The 26,860-nt window shown below is 43.8% G+C and overlaps 1 protein-coding gene and 1 long non-coding RNA gene across 2 annotated transcripts in view; one reads left to right on the top strand and one right to left on the bottom strand.

Moving 5' to 3' along the window:
• Positions 1-1,240: 1,240 nt before the first annotated feature.
• LOC141101234 (uncharacterized) overlaps positions 1,241-26,860 on the bottom strand; it is a 129,938-nt gene continuing 104,318 nt past the window's right edge. The window contains exons 3-5 of the long non-coding RNA XR_012234914.1: positions 17,165-17,209; positions 15,717-15,800; positions 1,241-1,756 (exon numbers count right to left, since the gene is read on the bottom strand). This is a non-coding gene — a long non-coding RNA (uncharacterized lncRNA). The remainder of the gene's footprint in view (positions 1,757-15,716; positions 15,801-17,164; positions 17,210-26,860) is intronic.
• Positions 17,402-26,860, top strand: part of ANGPT1 (angiopoietin 1) — a 445,617-nt gene continuing 436,158 nt past the window's right edge. Inside the window, exon 1 of the mRNA XM_073590180.1 lies at positions 17,402-18,062. Within this exon, the coding sequence (XP_073446281.1) occupies positions 17,760-18,062 (303 nt within the window). The 5' untranslated portion in view covers positions 17,402-17,759. The remainder of the gene's footprint in view (positions 18,063-26,860) is intronic.

Below are 26,860 nucleotides of genomic sequence, written 5' to 3'. Positions count from 1 at the left end.
ACAGGAGGGGGCGGAGTCGGACCAGTGCGCCTGTGCCAGCTAGTCACAGCATTGATATTGACCTAGAGACAAACCCTTCATTATAAATAAACAGCACACAGCTTGATAAGTTATACCTCTTGCTGTCCTCAGGTTACCTAGCAAAAACCTGCTGACAAATTTGCTTTAATTTATGGGTAAATTTTGTGTTTAGTAAAAACAGATTTTTCCATTATTAAGATAGGAGTTGGCAGATAGTGCTTTTAAAATTCTATGGAGGGGAAAAGCTAGAGGCAGAACAGATTCTTCTGTAAGTTCTCCTGAAACCACAGTTATAGTTTCTCCATAGAACTTTATGATCACCAACTCTCATCTCCTATCTTAGTAATGGAAAAATCTGCATTAACTAAAGGCACAATTTTCTGTGATTTGAGAATCTTGATAATGAATTGGAAGGAAAAACGACACACACGAGAGGACCTGGGGGATACAGATATCACCCTGCCATCACCAATCTGTGATGGAGCTTACACAGTTGCAGCTCTCTGGTGCCCCCCTTACCCTCAGGTCAGTCAGGTAACTGCACCCAGGATAAGTTGTTGCCGAAGAGGCTGCCCTGTCAAGTACTGGTTATCAGGGCACTCTGCAGTGAGGGCAGTATATATACCATCAGTCCCAGGCCAGGAATATACATATAAACCTCTGATCCGTCACTGCCGGGATCCCATAATAACACCAGAATGGTATGCTGCCCTCAGTTCCTCGTTAAATAGAAGCCTGGTCCATTAACAAGCTTATATCAGGTCAGAAACCAACCCCAGGTAGCGTATAAAGTACTAGCTGGCCTCAAGGACCTGGGAAATCGGGTTTCGAGATAAAAGAGCAGCTCAAAATGAAATGATATTTTAATTGCCGAAAGGCGCACTGGATGCTACAAATATATACAGATATTACAGTCATAGGTACAGTTTAAAATTAGGGTACGGGTTGGGATAGCAGTTAGCTGCATGCATCAAGTTACCGTGTCTTATAGCATGTGGGTCCCAGGGAAGCCCTTGAGTCCACAGGTACTTCCTCAGTTCCTGGTCTGTCTCCACATGTAACGGGATGTGGCTTCAATGGTAGAACAAAGACAGAGGCTAAAGGTTTGCAGCTAGCTTTTAACCCTTAGCGCGCCCCCTCCCATATTTGCCACTATTCCTCTGGGTTAGACTGAATTCTCCTCCCTTTACCTCCTCGCTGAAATAATTCCCAATATCTAGGATGGATCATAACTTCCTAGCGGGAGGTCCAAATGGGACGACTGACATCTCAACAGAAGCAAAGCAAAAATAAACTTGGCACTCAAATTAATGAAAGATGAGGAAATTTCGTTTATTTTGCATCCAGACAAAAGCAGAAAAAATAACTGAACGTTTTCGGTCCCACATTGGACCTTCATCAGAGCATCTTGCTGGTTCAGAGGGATAAGACAAAGGGCTTCAAATAAGCAAGAAGGATGATAAGAGGAAAATGCCTGAATGCTGCGTAGGGAATCAGAATTCCGTTCAGCATGTCCTTTGTAGGTAATTACTATCGCTGTGACCAAGCGCTGTTTGCTGTATATGTAGATCAGATTATGGGCAGCGCATCCATGTGAGGCGACTGTGGTCCCTGCTTCAAAGTGCTGCGTGTAGAGGTCCCGGGCGCTGGACAGGAGTTGGTCTCATAGTCGATGGCACTTGGCTCCAAGTATTAGGGTCCCTTAAGTATCAGAATCACACTGGTTTATCTTCCACTTCATGCAAAAAAGGAAAAAAACATAGAGAACGGTATCAGCGATGGTCTCAAATTCCAATTCTTTATTTTGAAAACTTTAAAATATCACGATTGTGATTGAAAAGAAAACCACTATCGTGTTTCTGGCCTGATGATGACCCTTAAAGACATTGTCTGGTCAAAATAAATAAGTCTGCAGTCACTCTGTGTGACTTCAGACGTATGAATCTGTCCAGTGCACAGCTGGAGCTGTGAGGATTAGCGAGTTTCTGAGCTGGGACCGGCGGGTGCGTATGCAATATACATACTCCCAGACAGAGCCCGCCTTTATTGAGCAAGGCTGCATCCTGTATTGAGCAAGGCCACACCCTGACCAGAGACGCAGGTGTCCAGTGGGCGTGGCCAACAAGAGGGCACGGCCGCACTCCATACAAACATATGGAGCGAGGTTGCGTCCAAAGGATGGATAAGTATAGAGCATGTTTATCCAGATTGCCATTAACCAAGGCAAGCCAAATCTAATGGTCATTGACCAAGACAAGTTATTGGCCATTAACCAATATAAACCCAATGGTCATTGATCAAGACAAGTCTAATGTTCATTAACCAAGACAAGCCTAATAGCCCCTAACAAGATAATCCCAATGGTCATTAACCAAGACAAGCCCATTGGCCACTAACCAAAAAATCCAATTTTTTTTTTATTGTGCATTAACATACCAGGCAGCCGCCCCCTCCATGTATTGGTAGGCTGTGAGCGGTTGTTTCATCGGTATTCTTGCACCTGTGTTGCCATCTTAATTACATGGGTCCACTGCATCCTGATAGTGCACTTGTCTGGAGGCCTGGACGGGTAAATCTTTTTGCTCTTTTGCTGTTTTCTATTATTGAAGGATTTTTAAGTCCTCTTTCTGTGCTATTTCAATATTACATAATGACATATCATTCGTAGATGGACACAGTGACCTTAAGTATATGGACAATATTGATGACATGTCATCTTGTAGCTTTGTCCATGCAGTGTTTTGATAGACTGGTGAAATTTTTATAACTTTTTTCTAAAAGTCATAAAACCTGTTTAAAGGGATTGGCTTAGGATGACAACCCCAATCTACATACTCAAAAGGAGACCTGGCTATACATACAGTTGTGCTCAAAAGTTTACATACCCCAGCAGAATTTTTGCTTTCTTGGCTTTTTTTCAGAAAAATATGAATGATAACACCAAAAATTTTTCTCTACTCCTAGTTAGTGGTTGGGTGAAGCCATTTGTTGTCAAACTACTAAATTTTGTCTTTTAGAAACATATTGACAACCCAAAACATCCAAATGACCCTGATCAAAAGTTCATATACCCTGGTGATTTTGACCTGATAACATGCATAGAAGTTGACACAAATGAGTTTGAATGGTGACTAAGGGCCCCATCACACATAGCAATCTCGCTAGTGAGATCGCTGCTGAGTCACAACTTTTGTGACACAACAGCGATCTCGCCAGCGAGATCGCTGTGTGTGACAGCGAACAGCGACCGGCCCCCTGCCGGTATCACTGATCGCTGCAAGAAACCTCTGGACATTTTTTTCGTCACTGATCTCCCGCTGGCCAGCACGCATCGCTACGTGTGACAGGCGAGAGACGAGCGATCAGCTGTAAAATAATAAAAAAAATAAAAAATATTGTTATTCTCACCTTCCGGCGTCCCGTGCAGTCTTCCCGCCTCTCTCCACACTCCCGGTCCCAGTAATCCTTTGCAAGAATGACCGCGAGACTTCGCGATCCCGTGAGAACGTACGTCATCGCGGTAATTCTTGCAAAGGATTACTGGGACCGGAGCGTGGAGAGAGGCGGGAAGGCTGCGCGGGAGGTCGGAAGGTGAGAATAACAATATTTTTTTATTTTAATTCTATTTTTGACATGAATATGGCATCAGCGCTAACGAACACAGCGATGCCGCGCGCGCGGCGTCGCTGTGCTAATCGCTGGTGAAGCTGTCTGTCTGACAGCTCACCAGCGATCACATAGCGACTTACCAGCGATCCTGACACATTGATATCGTTGTCGGGATTGCTGGTAAGTCGCTATGTGTGACTCCAGCTTATAGGTAACATCCTCACCTGTGACCTGTTTGCTTGTATCAGTGTGTGTGCATAAAAGCGGAGTGAGTTTCGGGGAGGTAGTTGAACTGTTTAAATCAGGAAAGAGATACAAAATGATATCCAAGGAATTGATAATGCCAGTCAGCAGCATTCAAGCTGTGATTAACAAATGAAAAATCAGGGGCTCTGTAAAAACAAAACCATGGTCAGGTAGACCAAGAAAACTGTTCTTCACAGCTGCCAGGAAAATTGTTTGGGATGCAAAGAAAAACCCACAAATAACATCAGCTGAAATACTGGACTCTCTGAAAACTAGTAGTGTGGCTGTCTCAAGAAGTACAATAAGGAGGCACCTGAAGAAAAACAGGCTGCATGGTTGAGTTGCCAGAAGAAAGCCATTACTGTGCAAAAGCCACAAAGTATCTCACCTACAATACGCAAAACAGCACAGAGACAAGCCTCAAAACTTCTGGAACAAAGTAATTTGGAGTGATGAGACCAAAATTGAACCACAACCAAAAATGTTACATTTGGAGAGAGTCAACAAGGTCTGTTATGAAAGGAACACTATTCCTACTGTAAAGCACAGAGGTGGATCGCTGAAGTTTTGGGGATGTGTGAGCTACAAAGGCAGACAAAGTTGAAGTGAAGATGAATGCAGCATGTTATCAGCAAATACTGGAAGAAAATTTGCACTCATCAGCCCGGAAGCTGCGCATGGGACATACTTGAATGTTCCAACATGACAGCAATCCAAAACACAAGGCCAAGTCTACCTGTCATTGGCTACAGCAGAACAAACTGAAGATTCTGGAGTGACCATCTCAGTCTACTGACCTCAATATCATTGAGCGACTCTGGGGATATCTCAAGCACGCCGTTCATGCTAGACAGCCCAGGAATTTACAGGAACTGGAGGATTTTGCCAAGAAGAGTAGGCAGCTTTACCATCTGAGAAAATAAAGAACCTCATCCACAAGACTTCAAGCTGTCATTGATGTTAGAGTGGTATTAAGAAATGGGGTATGTGAACTTTTGATCAGGGTCATTTGGATGTTTTGGATTGTCATTATAATTTAAAAAGAGAAAACACAGTAGTTTGGCAATAAATGGCTTCACCCAACCACTAACCATGAGTGGAGAAAAAGATTTGGTGTTATCATTCATATTCTCTGAAAACGCCAAGAAAGCAAAAATTCTGCCGGGTATGTAAATTTTTGAGCACAACTGTATGTTACAAGAAAACATTTTTCTTATTAAGACCACCAAGTAACATGGCAGTAAAACCAGGTCCACAAAAGGGAAGAACAAGGATTTAGCGGTACATTGCTACCACACTGAGAAAAATACAAAGTTTTTGGTGCATATCAATATTTAAGACTGGTTTCTGTTGTGGAAAGTTTTTGTTATTGGAGAAGTAAATGTTTTTATATGTGCTGAAGGTGTTTCCGAATCAACCCTAATCGTCACAAAGAAACCTTACATTCATCCGATGACAGGAAATATCGGACACAGAAAAATAAAATAAACTCTATTCACGGATGGGAAATCTTGAAAAATGAAATTCTCAAAGCACAGTTGTTAACAATTCCGAAAAGAGGGAAGAATAGGAAGCATTTAAGGAAACCAGGATGGATGAACACAGAACTTAAGCACATGCTAAAAAGGAAGAAAAAAATGTTTATGAAATGGAAAGAGGGAGGCAAATCTAAAGAAGAATATAATGCTGTCTGCAGAACTTGCAGGGCACAAATCAGATTATCTAAAGCTAAAAATGAATTGAGGCTTGCAAGAGATGTCAAAAGCAATAATAAAGGATTTTGGGGATATGTCAAAAGTAAAAGAAAAGTCAAAGATGCTATAGGATTTTTACAGGATGAAAATGATGAAATGGTAAGACAGGATGTTGAGAAGGCTGAACTTTTAAATTCCTATTTTGCATCTGTTTTCTCTCAGAAAGGAAATGTAACATCAACTGTTATTCACTGTCCTATTAAGGGAATAGAAGAATCCAGGATATCTATAAACAGAAAGATAGTGAGGAAACACTTAGCTAACCTAAATGAATTCAAGTCTCCAGGTCCAGATGAATTACACCCCAGAGTACTGAAGGAGATAGCAGAAGAAATTTTTGAACCCCTCTCCATAATCTTTGAAAATTCTTGGAGAACAGGAGAAGTGCCAGAAGACTGGAGAAGAGCAAATGTTGTTCCTATCTTCAAAAAGGGGAAGAAGGTGGACCCAGGCAACTATAGGCCGGTGAGTCTGACTTCTATACCAGGAAAGATCTTTGAACAAATTATTAAACAACATGTATGTCAATACCTGGATAAGAATGAAGTGATTAAACAGAGTCAGCATGGGTTTGTAACTAATAAGTCATGTCAGACTAACTTAATTTCCTTCTATGACGGTATCACTGATTGGGTGGATCAAGGAAATGCTGTAGATATAGTATATCTTGACTTCAGCAAAGCATTTGACAAAGTCTCTCATACAATCCTTATTGAAAAAGTGACTAAGTATGGAATGGACAAGGCAACTGTTAGGTGGATTCATAACTGGCTTAGTGATCGGACCCAAAGAGTGGTTGTAAATGGCTGCACATCCAGTTGGAAGAATGTCTCAAGTGGGGTACCACAGGGCTCTGTCCTGGGCCCTGTATTGTTCAACATCTTTATCAACGATTTAGATTAAGGAATTGAGGGTAAACTGATTAAATTTGCTGATGACACAAAGCTAGGAGGGATAGCTAATACTAGAGAAGAGAGAGAGGATTCAAAAAGATTTAAATAAACTGGAGAAGTGGGCAGCAACTAACAGAATGGTTTTTAACAGGGAGAAATGCAAAGTACTACATCTGGGCAATAAAAATGAAAAAAGCATATATAGAATGGGAGGAATAGGGCTAAGTGACAGCACATGTGAAAAAGACTTGGGTATACTAATAGATCACAGACTGAATATGAGTCAACAGTGTGATGCAGCAGCAAAAAAGGCAAATGCAATTCTAGGATGTATTAACAGAAGCATACAGTCTAGATCACGTGAAGTCATTATTTCCCTCTACTCCTCATTGGTCAGACCTCATCTGGAATATTGTGTCCAGTTTTGGGCACCACATTTTAAAAAAGACATCAACAAACTGGAGCAAGTTCAGAAAAGAGCGACCAGAATGGTGACCGGTCTGCAAACCCTGTCTTATGAGGAAAGGTTGCAGGATTTGGGAATGTTTAGTTTGCAAAAGAGAAGACTGAGAGGAGACTTAATAGCTGTCTACAAATATCTAAAGGGCTGTCACATTGTAGAAGGATCAACTTTATTCTCATTTGCACAAGGAAAGACTAGAAGCAATGGGATGAAACTGAATGGGAGGAGACACAGATTAGATATTAGAAAAAACTTTTTGACAGTTAGAGTGATCAATGAGTGGAACAGGCTGCCACGAGAAGTGGTGAGTTCTCCTTCAATGGAAGTCTTCAAACAGAGGCTGGACAGACATCTGACTGGGATGATTTAGCGAATCCTGCTTTGAGCAGGGGGTTGGACCAGATGGCCCAGGAGGTCCCTTCCAACTCTACGATTCTATGATTCTATGATTCTATGATTCACAGTAATGTACGAGTATAAAGAAATATTTTCTATCTACTAATAAGTAACATCTGACTGCTTCAGGAATTGAAGATGCATGTTTGGTGCATGTGAAACAATTGTGTGAACAGATACCAAACACCTTTCCTCTTCAGAAGTTGATTACAACCTTTACAACCTTTGGTTAATATCATTGCCAGAAATGTTAATGTTGTTACCGTAGGTTAAAGCAAAGGTGAAATATTCTATGTTTTAGATATCACTGGTGGTTACTTCCAAGCAAGGTAGTAAGGGAAAGGTGAACTTATATCTGGATGAAGAGATATTCCAAAAATACTTAGACATTGTCCACAACTTGTACTTAGGATAGGTCATCAATGTCTGATCGACCAGGGTCCAACACCCGGCACCTCCGCCGAACAGCTGTTATCGGTGGTGGGGGCGGGCGGCTGGAAGTACTCATTTGTCGAGATGGTCTGTCTACTTGTAGTGGCCTGGACTTGGTACTACACATCTGGTTCCTATTCAAATCAATAAGAGGCGGATGTGATAAGTCCAAGCATCAATGTCCATGGTCCATTCCTGGGACAAATGGTGAACTATATACAAATTGGTGACCACACAAGTCCTGTGGTACAATGTCCATTAAAACATGAAGCAAGAACTTCAAAAAGGCTTCTTACAGGTTATCTGTAGGCACAAAACTTGAGAACAGTTACATATATACACAATTTCAACATTCACATGAATTAAGCTATACACGATATCTGATGGGTGGTAAACCTTGTGTAGTACGGGTAGCCCTGCGTAACACTCGTGTGATTGGAGATCTTACTGGACGTCTAGAGCTAACTAGTGGTGCAGTTAAACTAGGTAGTATTCTCCTACTGACTCTTAGTCTCACCATGGGTATGACAGATTCACCATTGGCAGGGCGAGGGTTCTCTGGCTCCACTGCTGGTATGGCATCTGCTACCTGAACTTCCTGATTTTCAGAGTTCTCATGAGTCACTTCTTCTTGTACTACCAGTTGGGGAAAGGTCAACACTTGCACCACTATTGCATCATTTACTTTAGTCCAATTTGCAGGGAATTCTCCAAGTATGGTGCTGACCTTTTCTTCTTCTATGGGTTGGGCGTTATCTTGTTCTTCCATTCTTTCTCTTAACTGGTTGGGGCATAATTTCAAATGATCCCTGGATACTGCTGCTGAGGTTTCTCCTCCATCTTTACTAATAAGGCACACCTTGGTATTGTCAAAGTTTGAGGGTAGAATGGTGTAGGGTTCAGCTTCCCATTGGTCATCCAGCTTATGCAGTCTTCTTTTCCTCCTGAGGACTTGTTCTCCTGGTGACAAGGGGACTGCAGGTGCATGCTGATTGTAGTGCCTTTCTTGCTTTTGTCTTGCCTGAGCTAAACTCTTTTCCACACCCTCTTGTTCTCTTCTGTACTGTTGCTGCCTCTCTGTATCCCAGTCAGCATCTGGTGGTGTTACTTCAGGTGTCAGGACTCCCATGTCCAAATCAATATGCAGTTTCCCAGTTTCCTCGCTCTCTTTAGGTAGGCTGGAGTGCAGTTGGTGGAATTTCACAGGAATGTGGTTGTAGAGGTCTACCAGATCTGGCAACTTTTCTGGCCAGAGATTCCTCTCCTCCAAAGCAAGGTTTTCAGCAGGTCGATCACCACCTGGTTCATCTTCTCACACATGCCATTGGTCTGTGGATGGTATGGTGTTGTCCGGATCTTCTTACAACCATACAAGTTACAGAATTCATGGAACACTTCTGCTTCAAAAGCGGGACCTTGATCTGTAAGCACTCGCTCAGGATATCCATGTGGTCTACAGAAGCGCTGTTGGAATGCTCTGGCTGCTGTCCTGGCTGTTTGATCTTTGACAGGCACGACTACAAGGAATCTTGAGTAGTGGTCAACGATGGTAAGAGCATAGATGTAGCCTGACCGGCTTGGGACCAGCTTCACATGGTCCAGGTGACCAACTCAAGTGGCTGTTTGGTTATTATTGGCTGTAGAGGAGCTCTCTGGCTGTTTCGATCCTTTCTGCGCAGGTTACATGGTCCACACTTCCGGCACCACCTTTCAATGGCTTTCCTCATATCAGCCAAGTAGAAAAATATTCAGGATTGAGAGTCCTCAGTAGTTGATACCTTTTAATGGCTAACTGAAAAGATGGTAACACATTCCAAGCTTTCAAGACTACTCAGGTCTCTTCATCAGGCTAGACTAATACAAAATCTGAAGTCACATATTTATGTACAATACAGCCTAGAAAAAATGCAATAGATAAGACAAGTGACGTGAAGCAGAACTATCAATATGGGAGAGGGAAAAACATAAATATAAACATTGGACCAGTTCATAGGAGTCCGGATGTTTTATGGTCCTCTGATTGGGGTCTAGTTTTAAAAGGAAATTCCGTAATTGATGTAAAAAGACATAAATCCATGCGACACATTCATTCCAGCACTGAGAGTGTCAAAGTTCGTCATAAATTTGTACTCCCAAACTCGTCTCTCTCTCTGAGAATTGAAGTTACCTTTCAATACCAGTAATTTCATATCCACGCTGCTGTGATCAGGGATACAGAAATGTTTTGCCACCAGCCAAGTAGAATCTCTCCCGGAGCAAGGCTTCCAACTTCTTCCATCCGAAGTGGCCATCTCCATTGTGGTATGCTTCCAGGACCATTGATGCCTCTCTCTTTGGGACCACCACCTGCCAGACCAACTCATGAGTGCGGGCATTGATACTCCTCCGACACAGCATTCCTTCATAAATGAACAGCCGACCTCTTTCCTTCCACAACTGCTGGGTTTCTTCAGGAGTATTCGACTCTGGGCGTGAGTCAGCTTGTGACAGTAGCTCCTTCACCAGGCGGACTGCGTGGTCACTATCCTGCGTTTCTGCCCAATCATGATGAGGCAATGGATTTAGGGTGGCCTCTTTCAAACCAGACCTTCTGTTTCTCACTCCTTGGGCACGTTGAGCCGCAAGTGGCCTGTGGAAGGGAGGTAACTCTATTTCTTCCAGAGCCTCAGGGTCTTCTCCTGCATCTGGCAGATTAGGCATTTTGGACAGCGCATCAGTATTGGCATTCTTGTGCCCTGCTCCGTACTTGATGGTAAACTCATAGTTAGACAGCCATCCATCGCTGCTCCAGTGCACCAAGCTTTGCAGTGTCCAAATGAGTCAACGGGTTGTTGTCCGTGAAGATGGTAAACTTGGCTGAAGCTAGGTAATGCTTGAATCTTTCAGTCACAGCCCAGACTATGGCGAGGAACTCCAGCTTGAAGGAACTGTAGTTGTCTGGGTTCCTTTCAGTGGGACGAAGCTTCCTGCTGGCACAGGAGATCACTCTTTCTTTGCCATTCTGTACCTGTGACAGTACTGCTCCTAGTCCTACGTTGCTGGCATCAGTGTACAACACAAAGGGTTTGTCATATTCTGGGTAGGCCAGAACTTCATCTCCTGTGAGAGCCATCTTCAATCTGGTGAAGGACCTCTCCAACGCCTCAGTCCATTCAAATGTGGAATTCTTCTGTTTGACTTTCTTGGACTGCCCCACCAGAAGATTTTACATAGGAGTGGCTATTTCAGTGAAGCCTTTGATGAACCTTCGGTAGTAGCCTACCAACCCGAGGAATTGGCGTACTTCATGGAGGTTGCTGGGCTTCGGCCAGTCCCGGATGACTGTGACTTTGTCAGGATCTGGTGCCACACCTTCTGCACTCACTACATGACTGAGGTACTGTACCTTGGGCTTCAGGAGGTGACATTTGGAAGGCTTCACCTTCAGGCCAAAGTTGGACAAGGCTTCAAACACTTCAGCCAGGTGCTCCAGATGGTCTTCATAAGTCTTGGAGAAAACAATGACATCATCAAGGTACAACAGGACTGTCTCAAAGTTCATGTGTCCCAGGCAGCACTCCATCAGCCGTTGAAATGTTCCTGGGGCAGTGCAGAGCCCGAATGGCATATAGTTGAACTCACAGAGACCCATTGGAGTGGTAAATGCTGTTTTCTCCTTGTCTGCCTCTGCCACGGGAACCTGCCAATACCCACTGGTGAGATCCAAGGTGGAAAATTAGTTAGCAGTTTTAAGTGCAGCTAATGACTCTTCAATTCTGGGTAATGGGTAGGCATCCTTATGTGTAATGCTGTTAATTTTCCTGTAATCAGCACACATTCTCATGGTACCATCCTTTTTCTTTACAAAAACTATTGGAGCTGCCCAGGGGCTACAACTGTCTCTGATGACCCCTGCTTCCTTCATCTCTCTCAACATACCTTTGGCACATTGGTATTGTGTTGGGGGTATAGGCCGGTACCTTTCTTTAATGGGTGGATGATCTCCAGTGGGGATATGATGTTGAACCCCTTTTGCCTGCCCAAAATCTAGTGGGTATTTACTGAAGACTTGTTCATATTCTTGTGTCACTCTGTAAACCCCATTTTTCTGGTATGAAGGTGTAGTCAGTCCCCACCTGCAGTTGCTGGCACCACTCCTCTAGCTGCTTTATAGGGCCATTGTCCTCCACATGATCGGATGAGACCAAGGGCCCTGCTGCCTGCAATGAGTTGTTATTAACAGTGAGCAGCTTAGCAACTGTGGCGTACCGAGGTATTGTGGCCTCCTCCTCCCCACAATTCAAAAGGCGTACAGGTACTCTCCCTTTACGTACATCAACTACCCCTCTGGCTGTCAGGACAGTGTGCCTGCTATCAGAGAAAACTGGCTCCACCAATGCCTGATCTTTCCCTCTGAGGCCTATGGCTGCCTGACACCAAATCAACATTTCACATCTGGGGGGTATTGCAATGGGGAAAGCATCACTCACTCTGACACTGCCAATCTCTCCGCCAGAGAGTTCTACCTGCTGTCTTTGCATCAGGGCCTTGATCTCCTTCTGCAGCACTCGTTGCTCACTGGAAGCAGCAGTCTCAGCCACCTTTAGCAACAAGACAATAACCTCGGAAAGACAATTTTCAATTACATTTGTACCAAGAGTCATCATGGGATTACATTCACGTCGATCAATATCCACAACTATCAGACCTTGAGATTTTAACTCCACCCTCCCCACTTTAACAGTAATTTCTTTACATCCCACTTGTGGTAAAGACTGACCATTACTGGCAACTACTGTCAGTTCATCAGTTGGGCCTCGGGTGAGTTCAGAGTCATCCCAATACCGCTTGTAGAGAATATAGAGCATAGTGGTCAGCTGGGAGCCAGTGTCCAGCAAAGTGTTCATGGGGATGCCGTCAATCACCACTGGAAGGATCGGTCTCCCTCCCACATACTTGGCTCACCAGTTTCTTGGGCCTTGTGGTCCTACTCCTGGGGGTTGGCCCTCTGCCCCACGGGTTGCTCGTTTAAAGGACAAAATCTTGCAAGATGACCTGCCTTGTAGCAGCGACGACAGATGGGACGTCCGTCATGGTCATAGCGATCGTTGTTCCTCCCTCAGAGTGGCGGGGTTCTCCTCCTCCAGAGCCATGGGACATCCTCTGGACTGGAAGCAAGCTGGATCTTTTCCTTGGAGGACACCTGCAGGGACTGCACGGTTTTAGTAAGTGCAGCCATACCTTTGGTCAACTCCTGGACTTGAAGACGCAGCTCTTCTGTTGGATCTATAACCAGAGTCTGTGCATCAGCCTCCACAGGGATGGAAAGGAAAGATGTTCCTTCCTGGTGGTAGGTGATCGCTGGGCGCCTAGGGGGTGCTGGACGGCTGACAGTTGATTCCTGCAGCACCCGAATAGCCCTGTCTTTGAAATCGGCAAAGTCCAGGTCAGGGTTTTGTAGGGTTATGAAGCACAGCTGCGCTCTGTGGGTGCTGGATACGAGTCCTTCAATGAACTGCTCTTTTAACAGTTTGTCTTCCTCTTTCACACTGTCAGGATCAATTTGCTTGACGGCTCACAGCGCCTCCTGCAGGTTAAGAGCATAGTCCCTTATACTGTCCTGTACTTTCTGTTTACATCCAAAGAACCTCATCTTGATTTCAGCGGCAGTGCTGGTGTCAAAGGTGCTCCTTAGTTTGGCCAAAATCTTTTTAACAGTTTCTTTATCAGTGTCCTGCCAGGCTTTTACTTCTCTCTGTGCTGCATCTGTTAGCTGCCCAATCAGGATGTTCACCTTCTGGCTTTCAGATAGAGGATACACTCAGGGTATGGGACTCACCCGAGTACTCCGGTAGCCAGGCTGCTCCCGGTATGTAGGGCATAGACAGCGGCATTATGGGGACCGCTGCGGTGGGTGCTACCGGAGCCACAGCCACGTTGGGCACTGCAGCTTGCAGCGCTGAGGGGCTGGTGGGGGCGTTCGCCACTGTATCGGCGCTTGCTTGAGACATTCTCCTTCCCCCCTAGTTAACGGTTGTCAGGCCCCGGGGTTGCGCGGCTTACTGGCTGTAGGCCTCAGCTCCTCCCCTTCTCGCGCGCTGTCCTCTCTTCCCGCGCGACACTTCACTTCTTCGTGCTCTGTGGCAGGCTCCGCCCATGAAGGCCTGCCCCTTTTCTTCCCGCACACGCCAATCAGCGGGATAATGGCAACAATGGCGCCAATTTCGCACACAGTCTATAGCACACAGCAGTCTCTGGCACACAGGACCCGGGAATACCGGGCTCCGTAATCCTGTTCGTGACGCCAAAATGGGTTGCCATCCCAGGGCTATGGGGTACTCGGTACCGGGCCGGTCTCTCAGAGGGGATTGTCACAGCAGCGGTGACCTGGTCCGTGGCCCTGGGCGCCCATGTAAGAGGGGTTGAGTTGGGAATAAAGTGATTCGTGATGCCACCTGTGGTGTTCGGCAAGGGAGGTGTTAAGCCGACGCTGCAGACAGATCCTCTGGGGCATATGGTGTGGTGCAGCAATGATGTTGTAGCCCTCCACAAGTAGGGCTGTTGGTCCCAGGGCAGTGTAGCGGAATGTTAGGAAGAGGGTGCAGTGTTTGGCACAGAGATGTAGCAGTGCTGAGGATGTTGCAGGAAGAAGGCAAGGACACAACAGGATGCAGTTTCTTTACCTTTACTTGGCAAACGCCATCCAGGGTCCTGATTACAGATGGCACAGGAGCAGGCTAGCCTGGAAGCAACTCAGGAATCTCTCTATCAGATGTGTTGTGTAGTCTCCTTCCTAGCGCTGGCTTGTACAGTGTAACACTGAAGTTCCTCCTTATTGTCTCTGAGAACTACCTTGTATGGCAGACAGCTGTAGCCCTCTATCTCTCTTGGCTCACCCGTCGCTGTTGTGCCTCCCAGTCTTAGTTGGGAATAGAGCATTTACAGCTTCCTATTCCTCTGGTTTCTGTTGCAGGACCATCAGTATCAATGCAAGCGTGGAGACCAGGCTCCAAATCATGCGCTATCACCGGGAGGGAGCTCTCTTTCCTCAGCTCAACCTCCAGCTTCTCCCCACATGTCTACACACGTTGCCCTCCTCACACTAACTGACTATTTCCCTTCCTGGCCATCAGAGCGCGCTCCTCCCCCAATCCTGGTTCAGAGCTCCCTCTGCTGGCCTGGAATGGGAACTTTGTTGCATGAAAATGATTAACTGTCAGAGAGACCCTTCCTTGCTTCCAAGCATGACATCACCCTCCCTGGAGGAAGGTAATGCCACTGTGGCGACCATACTCCTGGGGGCGCCACAGATGTACAGAACCCTGCGGCAGCCAATACACGTAGAAAGAGCAGCTTGGCAAGTGAGTACTTCTGACCAGCACCAACACCGATAACAGCTGATCAATGGGTGGTGACGTGTGTTGGACATTGATGACTTATCCTACAGATAGGCCATTAATGTAAAAGTAGTGGAAAACCTCTTTACTATCAGAGTCACTCTTTTTCGACCCCAGGGCAACCAAGAATCAGGAAAAATGTATCAAAGCAGCTATGCCATTTAATTGTACATGCAAGACGTTACTTTTTTCTGCCTGTGTCTACAGCGCCATAGTCACAATGCAGGATACTATAAGCAGCAGCCTGTATTCTGCTGACATACACATTTATATGGCAATAATCCAGAAAGTCCAATAACCCTGGAGTTTCTAATGTGGTTTAACAGTTAAAATTCCAAAAGAAAACAAATCCTTCGTTGCAGATCTTTTGTTAACACTGTTTTCTGTTTTTTTCTTCCCTGAATGGTCACTGTACTTCCTGACTGTTGATTTTATTAAATAATGTGATCAACAAACAATCTGCAAATCACTTTATTTATAAATTATGTTGTATTCCTTCCAAGATCATTCCAAAGTGCTGAGTTACCCACTACAGTAGGTGCCTCCTTTCTGTCCAACTTGCCAGCTGTTCTTGTTCTGTCTTCTGCCTGTTGCCAAGTGTAATCCACCTCTAGAAGCAGAGATGTCAAGATGAATCTATACCATATATATCATCTAAATAGCTTCCCATGGGCAGGTGTCTGAACAGTTGAACCTCTGTCCTGCTGTTCCCTTATCTATATTGAGGTTTAGTTGACACAAGGTGAGGTTTTGATATTAGAAATAGGATACGACTGTCCTGATGAATACGCCTTGTCGCCGTGGGATGGCGGTTACACTTTTTTTTTTATCAAAATAGTGATAACTAAATTCCCTATGTTAATTACATGAACTATTACCATTTACTTCCTACAGGATATATACTCATTTAGTGTTTTTTTTTCTTGGATTTTGAATTACAGGAAGGGGTGGCATCTTTTTAGTTTGTGTAAACAGTTTTTTTTATTCTGCTCCTGCTCTTCTGTCTGTCAAACTGCATACAGGTGTAACAGAAAAGTAAGCTTCCAGTTCAGAGCAGGCAAACCATTGGTCAATTGTTGTGTTATTAAATGCTAGGAAGTAGGGGGAAAGGAAGTTCCAACACTTATAGTACTTGGAGAATGCGGGAATGGAGTTTTTATTCTGCTCCTGCTCTCCTGTCTGTCAAACTGCATACAGGTGTAACAGAAAAGTAAGCTTCCAGTTCAGAGCAGGCAAACCATTGGTCAATTGTTTTATATTAAATGCTAGGAAGTAAGGGGAAAGGAAGTTCCAACACTTATAGTGGTTGCAGAATGCGGAAACATTTTTTTTTCTGCTCCTGCTCTCCTGTCTGTCAAACTGCATACAGGTGTAACAGAGAAGTAAGCTTCCAGTTCAGAGCAGGCAAACCATTGGTCAATTGTTGTGTTATTACATGCTAGGAAGTAACGGGAAAGGAAGTTCCAACACTTATAGTGCTTGCAGAATGCCGGTGAAGATAAACTAACTATAGTGGATGGCAAAATATAGAGCATAGGATTTTCTTGGGCATGTATGCATCAAAATTAGTTTTACAGGGGACAGCAATATCACACTATGTGAAAAGTCAGGCACACTTTGCGATCCTCTGAATCTGACCTTTCCCTTTCTTTATCACCAATGTCCGACAGTCCAGATTATTTAATTATCTATGCCTTTAACATCCAGGATCATTTTTCTAATTTCGGTTTCCATAGCGAATCCTTGTTTGCTTTCTGTGATGTTTATGCACCGGAGCAATGTCACCTAACCGCCCTCATTGTCTGCTAATTCGATTGTTTTTACAGCACCTGTCTGTAAACTCCTATAGTCTTCACGCCCTGTGTGTCCCAGAGGGCGGGGTGCGCGCTGCGCCCGTCATTGTCCCCAAAGTGGTCAGAAAACAATCCCTTTAGCCTGTCTAATTCTTCATCATTAAACTAATGAATGCATCACCTTCACTTCCATTGTGCCTGGAGCCCTCCACAAATGTCTTGTTACCTGCAAAAAAAAAAAATAATAATTTTACAGAAGGATAATGAGCCTTAATCCCCTGACAAGGACAAAGTGCCTTTTCTCGAGCTTGTCTCGGGCTGTTAGTTGTGTGTTGTAGAATAAGCCTGATTGAGGTCATGCATGCAGCCACTTTGTAAACTGATATCTTTCTCCTTAAACCACCAGCTACGCTTTGCATAGGGGCGCACTCAAATTCCTGTCAAGCCATCTCTTAGGCTGCTTCCAGCTTGAATGCCTTAATAAAACTCTGAGGGTCTGGAGTGGAAATAACAGATCTGCTTCAGCCACAGCACAGGCAAACAGGGGACCAGGGCTTTCCATGGGTTCAGCCGACTGGTTAATCTTTAGACTGCAAATGAGGATACACAATAGATCCTGGCACTAAATATATCTATTGGAGCTGAAGATATCACAAGGGGGCGAAATCAAACTGTGCGGCCGGAGACTTCTCCTACAACGACTTGAGGCTTTGACTTCTTCTTGTCAGATCTGCAAAGGGAAAACTTGACATTTTGGAAGGAGTTCTGCAACAGGGATGGCATCTGGAATAGTGTTCAGCCTGTGTCTCGCACTTATCGCAAATACAGAGGGCAACGTGCAAAGGAAAGGGACGGATGGCAACGGACGAAGATACAATCGCATCCAACACGGGCAGTGCACTTACACGTTTATCCTTCCCGAACACGATGGGAATTGTCGCGAGGGCGCAACGACGACCGACCAATATAACGCCAACGCTTTACAGAGGGACGCGCCTCAAATGGATCAGGATTTCCCGTCGCAGAAAATCCAACATTTGGAACACGTGATGGAAAATTACACTCAATGGCTGCAAAAAGTAAGTGAACCCCCCATGGAGCTGTGCGTCACTTTTTTTTTTTTTTTTTAAAGAATAGGAATTTTTTATAAACAGTGTTTCAAGTTTGTTGCAAAGTTTTGCTCCACAGTTAACTTTGTTTGTTTGTTTATTTAATCTTGTCTGATACTTTGTATCTTTTGCGCACGCTCGTATTTAGGAGGGGTGCGCTCCAGAAAGTGCAGCGAGTATAAATAATGTGCTGCTATCCTCTATATATAGAGCAGCTGATCCCGAGCAAATGTCACCGAACATACCTGGAAGACAGGATCAGGGCAGGAGCTAACCTTTCCAAGACTCATTTATCAGGCTGAGCTGGATGAAGGAGGCTCATTGCAATCTCCATCCTCTCATTATTAGAACATAGAAGAAAGCGGTGAGAATGACAGGGGGGCACAGGACCCTCCCCAGCTCACGGGTTACTGGGGGAAAGCCGGTCACAAGCAAGGTCTCCTTACTGGGACCTACAGTGATCAGCTGGTGTCTCCAGGTGAGCTGCACCAAGGGTTAATGGAAGCAGTAGAAAGATACAATAGTGCTGGATAATGATGAGAGGTCTTCAAATAACCAGCAGAACACAATAATAAGTAAAGTGAGCCGGGGTCTACAGCCAAATCATCCCTGTATGAGCAGATCACACTGCCATAGGCTGCGGCATAGTACAAAGTATCACTATTAACTCTCCAGAAAGAGCAGACTTTTACTATACAGTCCATACATTTATTATCATCTCATACATGACATGTATTATTTTATACCTGATTATGTGTAATCTATGATCACAATGGGCTACTGCACAGCATGAAAATGTCAGGGCCTGTGCTACTGCTCACTGGTGTCAGGCCGGAGTGTTACACACAGATCTCACTATCAAGATCTTCTGGGGGGTTTAATATCTAGTAAATTAGTAATTCTATAGAGCAAATGTATCCATCCACCTAATAACTGTACAATCTAACTTATAAACTCTATTATCTATTTATTATCTATCTATTTATATATCTATTATCTATCTATCTATCTACTTATATATTATCTATATGTCTATCTATCTAATAAATCTATCTATTTATATATCTATTATCTATATCTCTATCATATTTCTATCTATTATCTATCTATGATCTAGTATCTATTATCTATCTATTATGTATTATCTATCTATTGTCTATTTATCTATTATCTATCTATATACATTTATCTATGTATCTATCTATCTACCTATTATCTATCTATGATCTATTATCTATCTATCTATCTATCTATCTATTATCTATCTTATCATGCAGCCATGTATCTCTATGGTCAGTGACAGGTCATATTGAATGAATGGGGTGTGATTTTTTTGCTGGCAGTTTTGGCTGGCAGTGAGGTCAGGGCATGTTCTGGTCTCTGCCACAGTTCTGCACAGAACTTTGCACACAGTATTTTCTGTTCTCCAGTTTACATGTCAGTACTCACATGTATTGTGTTGGTGCTCACCATACTGTGCCGTGGGCCGGTGGTGGTATCTGTCCTCACTTGTGTTGTGTTGGTGCTCGCCATACTCTGCCATGTGCTGATGGTGGTATCCATCCTCACATGTGTTGTATTGGTGCTCGCCATACTGTGCCATGTGCTGATGGTGGTATCCATCCTCACATGTGTTGTGTTGGTGCTCGCCATACTGTGCCATGTGCTGATGGTGGTATCCATCCTCACATGTGTTGTGTTGGTGCTCGCCATACTGTGCCATGTGCTGATGGTGGTATCCATCCTCACATGTGTTGTATTGGTGCTCGCCATACTGTGCCATGTGCTGATGGTGGTATCCATCCTCACATGTGTTGTGTTGGTGCTCGCCATACTGTGCCATGTGCTGATGGTGGTATCCATCCTCACATGTGTTGTATTGGTGCTCGCCATACTGTGCCATGTGCTGATGGTGGTATCCATCCTCACATGTGTTGTGTTGGTGCTCGCCATACTGTGCCATGTGCTGATGGTGGTATCCATCCTCACATGTGTTGTGTTGGTGCTCGCCATACTGTGCCATGTGCTGATGGTGGTATCCATCCTCACATGTGTTGTGTTGGTGCTCGCCATACTCTGCCGTGTGCTGGTGGTGTTTGTGCTCCTGTCCCTTTACTCTCACTATTAGCGGCGTTGCTGCCGGCTCGTCCTGCTGTAGGAGCTCTGTTGCCTACTGCTGCTTGTATGACAGCGCGTCTGCTTGTTACAGGGATGAGGTCTCTAGTGGCCACCAGGGAGTGTATTAGATTGCCTGTAAAGAATGATGCCGTCTCAGAAAGTGCCGGAGTCAGAGAGCGCTCAGGACGACGTCCCTCCACCTATATGTATAAAGAGACGATGGCCTCCAATACAGCAGAAGTGCAAAGTATCGCAGCCCCTATGTAATCTCACAAGGTGACCCAACATGTCAAGAAAATATTTGCTTTCTCTCTCTCCGTTGCAGCTGTGAACTTTTAAAAGGCACATTTGACCTGTAAAATTAACTGTATCCAGATTATGCTCTACATGCCAGGCCGGAGTGTAAGAGTGATCCCTATTAGAGGGAGGGATACAAGCTAAAATAATAGTAATATCATATTTTTATTTCTATTGTGAAAACCTATTCTGCACTTTACAGATCAGAGGAGACTGGTACAGACAACATCAGACAGGACAGAGGAGCGCGGGCCCATAACGGGCCATAGGCCAGGACATAGGGGCTATGAAAGGTAGAAATGCTGGGCCGAGGGTCCAGACAGCACTATCATAAATAGGGGCATCATTTACTGACAATAATTATCAGAGCAGCACCGTGATATCAGGGTAATAGAGAGAAATAGAACATTTACCTCCATTATCTGTATGTTTGGTCATCTATCTATCTATCTATTATCTATCTCATATCTATCTAATATTTAACTATATTCATCTTTCTATTTTTTTTCTGGACAACTTATCCAAACATCTCAGAATGGTGACAAGTGTTTTATGGACACACTGGAAACCCATAACCATAAAGTTACAAGAGATTCCTGTCTGCAGCTCCTAATACTGATATACAGAGAGCAGCAGCGTCTACTGTGACCTGGGAAATGGTGATCATTGCAATCTCTCTATTCTTATCACTAGGTATTAATACTGCTTTATAATAAAGAGTTAAATGCCACGTTGCTTTGTGTCACTAATTAGTGCTAATTATACTTTTACCTGCTTCTAGGAAAACTAGGTAATTATTAGATTATGTATCTTTAGCTTTATTCCACAATCTTTACTGGACAATCCTGCCTAGTTATAGAGCTCCTCTCCTCTCCTCTTCTCTCCTCTCCTCTCTTCTCCTGTCCTCTCATTTGTTCTCCACTTCTGAAGGGTATGTTTCCACGGTCCAGAAACATTCAGTATTTGGAGCGGATTGGACACTGTGTACAGCTGCAGCGTCCAACCCGCAGCGGCCAGATGTTACAGCATAATGGAGGGGATTTCCTGAAACCCTATCTCCACTATGCATGCAGCGATGCCTCCGGCGGCCCTGAGTAACCGGACGTGCGGCGCCTCTTTATAGACCACAGCTTGTCTATTTATCTTGTGTAGACGCTCAGTTTCCGCAAGATAAATAACCTGTCTATGGATGCGATGCGGTGATTCCGCATGGTTCAATGAACACATGTGGTATCATCGCGCGTACAAAGGGGGGCGGTGCTCTTCTCTTCTCTCTCCTCTTCTCTTTTCTCCTCTCCTCTCTTCTCTTCTCATGTCCTCTCCTCTCTTCTCCTCTCCGCTCTTCTCCTTTTCTCTCCTTTCTTCTCTTCTATTCTCTCCTCTCTTTTCCTCTCCTCTCGTCTTCTCTCCTCTTGTCTCCTTTCCTCTCTTCTCTCCTTTCTTCTCCTCTCCTCTCATCCCTTCTCTTCTTATTTCCTCTTGTCTCCTCTCTTCTCTCCTTTCTTCTCCTCTCCTCTTTTCTCCTTTCCTCTCCTCTCGTCTCGTCTCTTCTCATTTTCTCTCTTCTCCTCTCATCTTCTCTCCTCTCCTCTCTTCTCCTCTTCTCTCTTCTCCTCTTGTCTTCTCTCCTGTCCTCTCCTCTCTTCTCTTCTCCTGTCCGCTCCTCTCCAGTTATTCTCTCTTTTCCTATCCTCTCCTCTCTTGTCCTCTCCTCTTCTCTATTCTCCTCCACTCTCTTCTCTTCTCATGTCCTCTCCTCTCTTCTCCTCTTCTCTCTTCTTATATTCTCCACCTCTCTTCTCCTCTCCTATTCTCTCCTGTCTTTTCCTCTCCTCTCGTCACCTCTTGTCTCCTCTCTTCTCTTCTCTCCTTTCTTCTCCTATCTTCTCTTAGCCTCTCATCTCCTCTCCTCTCATTTCCCCTCTTGTCCTCTCCTCTCCTCTCATTTCCCCTTTTGTCCTCTCCTCTCGTCTCTTCTCATGTCTGCTCCTCTCCTCTCCTCTCTTTTCCTTTTCTCTCGTCTCCTCTCCTCTCATCTCCTCTCCTCTCACACCATTGCATAACTGGAGAACTTTTGCTTTTCTGGCTTGTAGAAAAGTAGATGTCCTGATGAATGATGATGTCAGCTACGATTTATTTCCTTTTTCTCAGGACTATTTTGAGTTTTAGTCTCTGCAGGAATTTAAGCTTTTCTTAATAAAAAAAAATTGCTTCAAAGTGTCCGGATTGAACCCCACAGCTGGAGCTTCACCCTGATCAATGGTCGTCATACATGAAGCTTCATTTGCATTATTCGCGTGTCGTCCTGTCTAAGCCTCCTATAATGAAAACCTCAATCTGACTTGTTATGAATTGAAAATGATCCATCGAGGTTAATACTTTTTGATCTGTTCTCTTGTGTTTATAAGCCCGGGTGATGAAATCTGCCACAACATTGCATGACTGGCACTTCAGGGACCGGAGCGTAGGAAGTGCCTTTGCCTCCGAGTTTATACAGATCTAAGTTCTGCAATGACGAGAAGCGAATATTTGGCAAAACAGTAAATGGAAGTGTTTACTTGATCCTGACAGCACATGTTGCGGGCGCTTTTAGGGAACGGCCACCACTCCGGCACTTCATAGGTTTCTTGCTGATGGGATTGTCGGTCCATTCCACATCACGCTGATCAGCAATGCATGTGCTGTTGGAATCCTTTCCATTATAAACCCGGCAGCGATTTTTTTTCTTGGCTTTTTTACTTTTTGTTTCGACAGATCGGAAATCATGACCATATCAAGGATCAAATTGGGTGATTGAAGCATTCTTGAAAATGGAAACAACGTATCAGTTATCTATCGCATGTTACGGTTGATTATTTGTATTTTTTCATCTTTGTAGTTATCGAATAATAAGTTATATACTAATATACTTTAGTAAATATAAAGTGGATACAATTTACGGACAAAAATTGCCCCTTTAATCCGGCAATATGCGGCACTGCAAGACCTGTAAAACAGAAGATAAAAATATATCTAAATGTATCACAAATTTTCGGCTTCAACTTCTCATGATACAAGATAGAGCTCATGTAGACGACTGTAAAAACTGGACGAGTGCTATGCGTCATTTTGACAGATATCAATCGTCTCCATGTTATTCAACACTTCCAGTTTTTTCCATGGATTGAGTGATCCGAGAAAAAAACTCGCAGCATGCCTGATTTGACTCCTAAAATCAGGTGGCACTCACTCATTTAAGTCTCTGTTGGATCAAACTCAAATGACATCCAAGCGGGATCCGAGTTTCACGGACTGACAATATAGAGAAGGTGGAGAAACGTTTTATTTTCTTTTTCCTCCGGATCCCAAAATATCGGATCCCTCTCTCATCATACTCTCAGTGTGATTTGCATTATTAGTCAAATTGTTTTTTTAAAATGATAATCGGACCCTAGCCTTAGGTCTAAGGGGTAACATCTCTCCTTGTGTAGAGTAACATACCGGCTCTGGCATGCCAAGGTAAGGAGGCTTATTCGCCGTTCAATGCTCCTCTGGGAAATTTAATATGCAAAGTGCAATTTGCACCGTAGCCTTAGGATTCTTTTACACTTATTGGGTTTTTTGCGGCCCGTTTTTACGGGCTTTATTGCCATGATTTTGGCGGTCTCTTGCTGAAACGGGCAGCAAAAAACCTTATTGGATCGCCGTTTTTCCCTGTTGTATCAAATTGTTGGGAAAAATATGACGATCTGCAAATACGGTGTATCGCAAAAACAAGCTACCGTTGTTTTTGCGGTACCATTGAAATGTTTTGTGGCCGTGTCCATGAGCCGTAAAAAATATCGAGCAAGCTCGATATTTTTTCACGGCCGTATATACGGCCCTCATGGCCATACGGCACATGGCACTCTGATGAATTTTTGCGGGCCATTTGTGTGTGCCTATAGAAATCTATAGGGGCCGCAAAAACGGCCCGCAAAAACACAGCAAGTGTAAAAGAACCCTTAGACACATTATCATGTCAAGTGAGCAAAACTTTAGACAGGCTTCAAATCTCATCACGACCACTCGGTAGCCACATATAGATACAAAAAGCAAAACTATCTCCTGACAGAATGTCGCAAAGTTAGGATTATTTTTCAAAGTTAGTCATTTTGGGATACGGTGAGTTAAGGAAGGACAGATTAATATTTGGTCATTGTTGATCATTTGCAGTTCTAACATAGGCTTTGCATTCTGTAGCCAGAGTACTGGGTCTCATGCCAAACTTTTTTAGGTGCTGTTTTTGTGGTCAACTCAAGGGGTTGATTGTATTTTGTTTCTACCAATGGTCTCTTATTTCCTTACTGATTCTAGAATAATCTAGGATAATCTCTTGTTTGTTTTCAGTTTTAATTAACTATTCCCTTAATTTAAAGTTAGAATAAATCTAAAGAATATGGAATAACTTGTGGATCCGTGGCGGTCCGACCTTTGTCACCATCACTGATCCGGAGGGCAGAGCTCTAAAATGTCCTATGGGAATGAACCAATTATGTATGGCAATTCCAAATATTTCTGGCAGTCCTATAGGGAATGAGTGGATTGGTGGAGGCGGGCATACCCTAACACTGCTCAGTTATGATGTCACTTTTTAGAGCGTCATACCTGGGATTGGTGGGAAACCAAGCGGTGCGACACCCTCTGATCCGCAAGCTACCACCTAGACTTTGGTTATGTGACCACCTTTAAGGTCGGGAATAACTTTTTGTTGTTTAAACCAGATTGGATCTCAGATGATGTGAGTGAAAATTGGGTCCTCTCTCCTCCTGTACCAGTCAGTGACTCATTTTGTTCGAGATTATTGTGCTTGCATTTTATTATGTTTACCCCTTTTAACATGTACATTGCCAAGGAATAAATAGCACTATAATAATAATAACTAATAATAAGACACATGGGAGAGCTGTAGATGATGCCAGATCACTGTTATTGCATCAATCTTATTCGAAAACAACTCAAGTTTTCTTTATTTTGTAATAATTTTGTGAAATATGGACATTCAGCCCATCCCTTTATTAGGGAAAGTGCTTCCATTCCTGTCAAAAAAATGAATGTACCGTAAGTGGTTTCTGAACCCCTGCTGTTCCCGGCATTTTTGCCTTTAGCTGCATTAATATCGTAACATACTCATTTGGAGTACAGATGATAGCAGTGATGGGTCAGCTCATCATCTGTGTGTCACTAAGTCTGGGGGTAAGCCGCTGTAGGAGATTGTTCTGTAAGCAGAACCCTCTGAGGAGGGGACAGGTGCCGCCCCATCACTGCCATCATCTGTACTCCAAATGAGTACATTCTGATATCAGTGCTGCTAAAGGCAAGAAAACAGACCAGGGAGAAGCCACATACATGCATTTTTTTCACAGGAATAAAGACAGATCCCCAAATAAAGTCAAATGCAAAGTTCCATAATTTACAATGCTGTACACATTGTTTCTTTCTCTCTCTTTCTCTCTATCTCTCTCTCTTTCTTTTTTTCTCTCTCTCTTTCTTTCTCTCTTCCTCTCTCTTTCTTTCTCTCTTCCTCTCTCTCTTTTTCTCTCCCTTCCTCTCTCTCTCTTTTATCTCTTTCTCTCGCTCTCTCTCTCGTTTATCTTTCTCTCTCTTTCTCTCGCTCTCTTTCTCTCTCTTGTTCTCTCTATCTCTCTCCCTTCCCCTCTCTCTCTTTTTCTTTCTGTCTCATCCTTACCCTCTTCATCTCTCTCTCTCTTACTCTCACTTTCTCATTTTTTCTGTCTACTCTCTCTTTCTCTCTCTTTTTCTCTATCTCTCTCTTTCTTTTTCTCTCTCCTCTATCTTTCTCTCTCTTCCTCTATCTCATTTTCTATTTTTCTTTCTTTCTCTCTATCTTTTATTTCCTCTATCTTTGTTTCTCGCCGGCTTTCTCTTTCTCTGTTTTTATCTCTCTCTTCCTCTCTATTTCTTTCTTTCTCTGTCTTTCTTTCTCTCCCTCTCTCTTTATCTCTCTTTCTTTTTCTCCCTCTCTATCTCTCTCACTCTTGTTTGGTACAGCACTGTAAGTCAAGAAACTTATATACAGGAAAGTTTCATTGCTCTTCACGGTTCTTATATCACTGTACGTGATGTTTAGCATTTTGGATGTTGTAGAGGACAATGGACAATATATTTTATGCCTTTTTTTTATCCTAAACTATAATATTAGAGGAGAACTAAGGCCCCATTGTCCGCAGAGATTTACCCACCGTTGAGATATCCTTATCTGGTCACTTCCTCAAATGTTTCAGTGGTTTTGTTCCAGATTTGAGTGTATCCAAAATGCTGCTTGGCTGATTGTTTTCGGTGAGATTAGTTATTTTTCTGGGATCTAGAAAATC

The sequence above is a fragment of the Dendrobates tinctorius genome, unplaced genomic scaffold (genome assembly GCF_039654945.1).
Source record: "Dendrobates tinctorius isolate UK_male_01 unplaced genomic scaffold, ASM3965494v1 ptg000116l, whole genome shotgun sequence".
Classification (NCBI taxonomy): Eukaryota; Metazoa; Chordata; class Amphibia; order Anura; family Dendrobatidae; genus Dendrobates; species Dendrobates tinctorius.
This window is presented reverse-complemented; position numbering and strand designations above follow the sequence as displayed.